At 42.1% G+C, this 8,298-nt stretch overlaps 1 protein-coding gene across 1 annotated transcript; it reads left to right on the top strand.

Moving 5' to 3' along the window:
- The first annotated feature begins 6,409 nt into the window (after nucleotides 1-6,409).
- On the top strand, nucleotides 6,410-7,629 carry LOC138889438 (uncharacterized). Its single transcript, XM_070172746.1, has 2 exons — nucleotides 6,410-6,986; nucleotides 7,613-7,629. The coding sequence occupies exons 1-2, from the start codon at nucleotides 6,410-6,412 to the stop codon at nucleotides 7,627-7,629; spliced, it is 594 nt and encodes a 197-aa protein (XP_070028847.1).
- Nucleotides 7,630-8,298: the final 669 nt, after the last annotated feature.

Genomic DNA, 8,298 nt, shown 5'->3' with positions numbered 1-8,298 from the left:
GCCGACTACATTGTTGTGAAATGCCAAGCATGTGAGGATATTACTCGCACCACTTTCTTCGATGCAGTGATGATGTTTGTCCGACAGATAATGAGTGATTTGGATAGGCTTCAAAGGGATCTTGCACATAGGCCCGTAGCGAGACCGAATGATGTCCCGTAGGCCCCAGGAGCATTTGAGGCATTAATGTATTCATGATTTTCATTGGAGTATGTTAGTCTGTTTGCGAGTCTGTATTTTCTTTTATTGGACGTTAGTTGGTTTCAAGTCTGTTGTTTTCACCTTTCTATCAGAGTCCGTTGGTCTTGTTTTGAGTCAGAGTCTGTTAATCTCCCTTTTCGAGTCTGTTAATTTTATAATTTGGTAGAATGAGTGGTTGTAATCAAAATTGTTTTATTTTATGGAAAAATTTTGAAATCCCAAAAATGTTTTGTTATTTATTTTATGCACTTATCTTCAAGAACTACGCTCGGTCTGATTTATGCGGGGTCATGATACGTAGGCAATCTCCATAGGATTCAACCATAACCAAAAGAAAGAAAAGAAAAAAAAGAGAAAAGAAGAGAAAAAAAGAAGAGAGAGGAAAAATAAGAGATAAGAAGAAAACAAGAGAGAGAGAAAATAAGAAACCGTGAGAAGGGAACAATGGAAAAACAAGAAAGAGACACGAGAGAATAAAAACAAAGAGAGATCAAGCAAGGAAATGCAAGAATGAAAAAGAAAAAAGAGAGAAAAGAGAGGTTGAAAATGGAAATAAAGAAAAGTCGGGATGACGCAAGCAACCGATCAAATGCATAATAGAAAAGGTTAACTGCTTAGGTGCATTCAATCCTCAAATGTGTGGTTGCCTATCTGTTAAAGCCCTAATCGCTAACAAGTTTATTATTGATCAAATCCCAGTTCAGGAAGGAGGTTAGTTTGATTGGCATTCTGGCAACTCACTCCTACAACACCCCGTCCAAAAACTAGCTGAACATGGCCAATCAAGAACTTGAGGCAAGTATTGTCGATCCGTCAAAAAGAGGTGGAAGAATCGGAGGTTAATATGAAAGATGAGTTGTATAAGCTAAAGTAGCAGATGGCTGAAATGTACCAAGCATGGGCAAAGGGGCACCCACCGCCAGTTTACCCCGCCAACCCTACTTTTATCCCGCCATTGGCTCTGCCCCAGGAACCTCACACTATGAACTCATCTCCGGCCGTTCCCCTCTACCAACAATGACACGACACCACTTCCCATACATCCTAAGCTCCACCACCCAAACAAGTCCCGTACCTTACTCCACCAGTCACTCGTGTTTTTGTGGCACCCCCACCCGCTGCATTACACCGATCTTCCATTGAGCCTCTGTTCCAGACTCACGACAACCAGTATTACCCCCCGGAGCCCACTTTCAAGGTTCCAGAACCCTATTCCTACACTCCTCATTTTGACCTCTTTGCGGAAACCGAAAAACCATCTAAAAATCCTGAATAGGAGGAGATGTTCAGGAAAGTTAAAAGCCTGGAATAGTCATTCAGAGATATGAGGGGGTTGGGAGGTCAAGTAAGTGTGGCTTACAAAGATCTATGTCTATTTCCAGATGTGCAATTGTCGGCAGGGTTTAATATGCCCAAGTTTTATTTGTATGATGGGCACGGTGATCCAGTAGCACACTTGAGAGGGTTTTGTAGAAAAAATGAGGGGAGCTAGAGGGAAAGATGAATTGCTAATGGCATATTTCAGTCAAAGTCTGAGTGGTTCAGCGTTGAAATGGTATACCAGGAAAGATCATGGAAGATGGTACACATGGGATGATCTAGCCCAGGCATTTGCTTGTCACTTCCAGTACAATCTCGAGATTATTCAGGATTGTCTGTCTTTGACGAAACCTGAGAAAAAGCACAATGAAAGTTTCAGAGAGTATGGATTTCATTGGAGAGAGCAAGCAGCGAGGGTTGACCCTCCAATGAAAGAAAGTGAAATGGTGGATTATTTTCTGCAGGCCTTAGAGCCTACTTATTACAGACATCTGGTATCAGCTATAGGCAAGTCCTTCAATGAAGTGGTAAAAATGGGCGAAATAGTAGAAGAAGGACTCAAGACAAACAAAATCATGAGTTATTCGGATATTAAGGCAACCACCCAGGCCATTCAAAGTGGAACTAGGGGAGTAATTGGAAAGAAGAAGAAAGAGGATGTCGCAATAGTTGAATAAGGAGCTTGGTTCGGGCTTAGGGGTTCACCTCACCACTATCATCAGCCTTGTCCCTACTACCAAACCTATCCCCATACCCCGTATAATCCACCCCAACACTACTACCCACCACCAGACCCCCATTTTTCTGTCCACCATGCCCAAACATACAGCCAACCTTCGGCCCACGCACAATGGCGTGCGCCAGTCCCACAAAATACATACCCAGCTCCACAAAACAACTATCCACCCCCAAGAGCCTACCGAAACCCTCCTGGATCAGGTTTCCGGCCCAACCAAGCATTTAAGAACGAGAGGTTGCAAAAGAAGAAAATCTTCACTCCATTGGGAGAATCCTATACCAGTTTGTTCCACAAGTTGAGACAATTGGGTATACTAAGTCCGATCGAGCCAAACCTACCAAACCCTCCCCCGAGGAATCTTGATCACTCTGTGAGTTGCGAATATTATTCTGGTGCTCTAGGGAATGACACAGAGAAGTGTTGGCAATTGAAAACAGCTATTCAAGAGCTCATTGATACTAATCAGATTGAGGTCCAAGCTCTGGAGGCGCCCAATATCAACCAGAATCTATTTCCGGTCCATCTTGAGACAAATATGATCGAGATAGTGCATAGGGAAGGGGAGCCTAAGAAGCCTTCATAGACTGTCATGATGATTCGGTCCAGTGAAGTCATGTTGTTTGAAAAACCAATAAGTGAGAAATCAGTGATCAGGTTGAACGGGGCAAACAATGAACCATCTACAGTAATCAAGAAGGGGACCCCAAGTGATGTGTCAGTAAAACAAGAAAGAGCAAAAGTGGTTGTGCCAGGAGTGGTGAACAAGCCTGTTGTCATTATGGGGGGTTCCCGTACAGATCCTATCATCATCAAGCTGGTAACACAATTACCGATAGTCAACAGCAAGGCGGTCCCGTGGAATTATGAACGAGTGACAGTGACTTACAAGGGGAAAAAAGTTAAAGAAGAAGTTTGTGAGACCCGTGGTTTGACTCGATCGGGGAGATGCTTTGCCCCCGAAGAGTTGAGAAAAGCTAAGATCTCCAAATATAACCCGGTGCTAGTGAAGAAAGTTGTGACCAACGAAGAAGCAGAGGAATTCTTGAGAAAGATGAAAGTGTAGGACTATTCCATTGTGGAGCAGTTGAGGAAGATACCGGCTCAGATTTCACTATTGTCATTATTGATCCATTTAGACGAGCATCGTCAGGCTTTGATGAAGATCCTGAGTGAGGCCCACGTTCCTGACAAAATCTCAGTAAACCACTTGGAAAAGATAGCTAACAAGATATTTGAGGTAAACAGAGTCACTTTTTCTGATGATGAGTTGCCCGTGGAAGGTACTGAGCACAATAGAGCCCTTTATCTTATAGTGAAATGCGAAGATTCTGTGGTTACCGGGGTACTGGTCGACAATAGTTCTAGTGCCAACATTTGCTCTTTATCCACTCGGAACAAATTGAAGGTGGATGATGAAAAAGTTCACAAGAACAGTATCTGCATTTGGGGATTCGACAGTGGAGGGAAAGATTCAGTCGGGGACATAGTTTTTGAGCTTACAATAGGGCCAATTGAATTTACCATGGAGTTCCAGGTGCTCAATGTGGCTGTTTCTTACAATGTGCTGTTAGGTCGACCCTAGATTCATGCTGCAAAAGCGGTCCCATCTACTCTGCATCAAATGGTCAAGTTTGAATGGGATAGACAAGAAATTGTTGTGCACGGCGAGGATAATTTGTGTGCCCACAGTGATGCCATTATTCTGTTCATAGAGTTTGAAGACGGCAAGGGGCCATGGGTTTATCAGGTTTTTGACACGGTATCGGTAGAGAAAATTCCAGAAGGGAAGTGTGTTCCAACTCCGAGGGTAGCTGCTTTATCAGTCTTGGTAGCCAGTGAAATGTTGAAAAATGGTTTTGTACTGGGCAAAGGTTTGGGTGCATCTCTGCAAGGTATCGTACAGCCGGTGTCCCTCCCCAAAAACTTGGATACATTTGGTTTGGGGTTCAAGCCCATAGTTGCAAACATAAAAAGAGCCAGAAAGTTGAAACAGAGGGCATGGGTCCTCCCAAAGCCCATCCCACGCCTCTCTAGATCATTTGTCAGGCCTGGCACCAAAAAACACCTAGTAACAACAGTTCCCAGTTCTGTGGTTGGTCCTAATAAAGAATTGATTGAAAGGTTCGAGAAGTTATTCGATGATGTGAACATGGTGGAAGCTAGAGAGGGTTCTAGCAAGGCGGATGTGCAATTTGTTTCGACTAGTGCAAAGATTAACAATTGGAAAGCTACTCTTCTTCCTACTCAGAGGGAGTTTTGGTAGTTTGCTTTGATTTTCTTTCAGTTTATCTGGATTATTCCAGGGTTGTAATTCAGATTCTATGTTTCGTCCGTTTGGATGTATAAACCTTGTTATCTTTAATTTCAATGTAATGCAATTTCCATTTTTCTTCCTTCCTGGTAGTTTTGTTTTTGTTTTTCTTTTCTTCTTTGTACAGTTCTTTTTATGCTGGTTTCAATGGCATGACATGCACGAGGAATCTACGGCCCAGTCTTAAAAGCCAATCTAATTCTAAAATAGTAATTCAAGAAATAGATTGTGATGATGAGTCGGAATATGATGAGGATGAGGCCTTTGAAGAGATTAGTAAAGAATTAAGCCAGTTTGAAGAAAAACCCAAGCCTAACCTGAGTGATACAGAAGCAATCAATTTAGGGGACCCAGGTAATATTAGAGAAACTAAGATAAGTGTCCATCTTGAACCTCAACTCAGGGAGGAGGTAATTAAAGCATTGTTTGAGTACAAAGATATTTTTGCATGGTCATATGACGACATGCCGGGTCTAAGCACTGATTTTGTGGTTCACAAATTGCCCACTGACCCATCATTCCCTCCTATCAAGCAGAAGTTGAGGAAATTTAAAACTGATATGAGTGTAAAGATTAAAGAAGAGGTAACAAAGCAATTTGAGGCAAAGGTCATTCGGGTCACTCGGTATCCTACTTGGTTAGCCAACGTAGTACCTGTGCCAAAGAAGGATGGCAAGAGCAGGGTGTGTGTTGATTATCGTGATCTCAATAAGGCGAGTCCCAAGGACAACTTCCCACTGCCAAATATCCATATTCTTATTGACAATTGTGCCAAACATGAGCTTGGGTCATTTGTGGACTATTATGCAGGCTATCATCAGATCTTAATGGATAAGGAAGATGCATAGAAGACGACATTCATCACACCATGGGGAACATACTGCTACAAGGTCATGCCTTTCGGTTTGAAAAATGCTGGGGCAACTTACATGAGGGCAATGACAACCATATTCCACGACATGATACATAAAGAGACCAAGGTTTATGTGGATGATGTAATCATAAAGTCTAGAAAGCAGTCTGATCATGTCAGAGATTTGAGAAAATTCTTCCAAAGGCTTCGCAGGTACAATCATAGGCTCAATCCTGCAAAATACGCAATTGGTGTGTCATCTGGAAAATTGTTGGGAATAATAGTCAGCCGTTGAGGTATTGAATTAGACCTGTCAAAGATCAAAGCTATCCAAGAACTGCCACCCCCACGGAACAAAACTGAGGTGATGAGTTTATTAGGGAGGTTGAATTACATCAGCAGGTTTATTGCTTAGCTTACGACAACTTGTAAGCCTATATTCAAACTATTGAAGAAGGATGATGCGGTCAAATGGACAGATGAGTGTCAAGAAGCATTTGATAAGATAGAGGGGTACCTGTCAAACCCACCCGTGTTGGCGCCACCAGAACCGGGGAGACCTTTGATTCTGTATTTGACAATCCTGGACAATTAATTTGTTTGTGTGTTGGGTCAGCATGACATCACCGGTAGGAAGGAGCATGCCATTTATTATATCAGCAAAAAGTTCACATCTTATGAGGTTAATTACACTCATCTTGAGAGGACATGTTGTGCCCTTACATGGGTAGCACAGAAATTGAAGCACTATTTGTCATCCTATACTACTTACCTCATCTCTCGTTTGGATCCATTAAAGTATATCTTTCAGAAGCCTATGCCTATAAGGAGTATCGCAAAGTGACAGATCTTGCTTACAGAATTTGACATCATCTATGTGACTAGGACTGCGATGAAAGCTCAGGCATTGGCCAATCATTTGGCTGAGAACCCAGTAGATGAATAATACGAGCCTTTGAAGACTTACTTACCTGATGAAGAGGTAATGCATATTGATGAGTTGGAACCAGTTGGAGAGACAGGTTGGAAACTTTTCTTTGATGGAGCTGCTAACATGAAAGACATCGGGATAAGGGCTGTACTTATTTCTGAAACAGGGCATCACTACCTTGTTACGGCTCAACTTCGTTTCTACTGTACTAACAACATGGCTGAGTACGAGGCGTGCATTTTGGGTTTGAGGTTGGCTGTAGACATAGGTGTCGAGGAAGTCTTGGTCTTGGGAGACTCAGACCTTCTGGTACACCAGATTCAAGGAGAATGGGAAATATGGGATTTAAAACTCATACCGTATCGGCAATGTTTGCATGATCTTTGTCAGTTGTTTCGATTAGTAGAGTTCAGGAATATTCCAAGGATCCATAACGAAGTTGCTGATGCTTTGGCTACCTTGGCGTTAATATTACATCATCCAGATAAGGCTTATGTTGATCCATTGCATATTCAGGTCCATGATCAACATGCTTACTGTAATGTGGTAGAAGAAGAGCTTGACGGTGAGCCTTGGTTTCATGATATCAAGGAATATATCTGGATGGGGGTGTATCCGGTACAAGCCACAGGTGATCGAAAGAGAACAATTCGGCGGTTGGCGAGCGGATTTTTCTTCAGCGGAGGGGTTTTGTACAAAAGGACTCCGGATCTTGGATTGTTGAGATGCATAGATGCTATACAGGCCACAACTATCATGACCGAGGTACATTTTGGAGTCTGTGGACAACACATGTGTGGGTATGTGCTGGCAAAGAAGATTCTTCGAGCAGGTTATTATTGGCTCACTATGGAGCGAGATTGTATAAGTTTCGTGCACAAATGTCATTAGTGCCAAGTGCATGGAGATTTGATCCATTCTCAACCATCGGAATTGCACACAATGTCTGCACCATGGCCTTTTGTCACGTGGGGCATGGATGTCATTGGGTCAATTGAGCCGGCAACATCAAATGGGCACATGTTCATTCTAGTGGCCATCGACTATTTCACCAAGTGGGTGGAGGCTAAAACGTTCAAGTCTGTAACCAAAAAAGCGGTGGCTGATTTTGTGCACTCAAATATCATTTGTTGGTTTGGGACACCATAAATCTCCCAAGTGGCGACTCTGAATCTTTTAATACAAAATGATCCCGTTTCTATTAACACTTTAAGTTGGAAAAAACTCCCTTACATACCTCCCTTTCTGGGGGTGTAGGTAAAAAGGAGGTGTGACAGCTCTGGCGACTCTGCTGGGGATTTCTGTTTAAAATCGGGGTGTGCCATCAATTGAATTTTCCATCGCCCTCGCAAACTTTGTTATTAATTTGAACTCTCGTAGTTGCTTTAGGCGCGTTCTTTAAATTGATTTTCTTTAATTACTAACCTCGGGTGCACATTTCATGTGACCCAAATTTAATTCTTAACAACGTTAAATAAAATGTGTCGTGGACTATGGGTGCATTTCATATGGCGTGGTTCAACGCCTATTTTAAATAACGTTGAATCTTCCTAAAATTATTAAAAGTGGTTTAATAAGTTAAAATATACCATAGGTTAAAACATGTATTAAAATCAGATAATAAGCCAATTATTATAGTTTAAGAGACCGTGTTAGAACCACGGAACCCAAGAATGCCCAACACCTTCTCCCGAGTTAACGAAATTCCTTACTTAGAATTTCTAGTTCGCAGACTTCAAAAGGAAAGTCGAATTTCCTCGATTTGGGATTCAAAAAAAAAAACTGGTGACTTGGGACACCAAATAAATTATCCCAAGTGGCGACTCTGCAATAAATAAATAATCTCATTTCGAATAATGTCACTTTAATTGGAAAAACTCCCTTATGTCCCCTCGGGGTTTAAAAATAAGGTGTGATAGCTCCTTATCGATATAACCTAACGA

Source organism: Nicotiana sylvestris, chromosome 4, assembly GCF_000393655.2.
Source record: "Nicotiana sylvestris chromosome 4, ASM39365v2, whole genome shotgun sequence".
NCBI classification, from domain to species: Eukaryota; Viridiplantae; Streptophyta; class Magnoliopsida; order Solanales; family Solanaceae; genus Nicotiana; species Nicotiana sylvestris.
The sequence above is the reverse complement of the archived record's forward strand: the minus strand, read 5'-3'. Positions and strand labels throughout refer to the sequence as shown.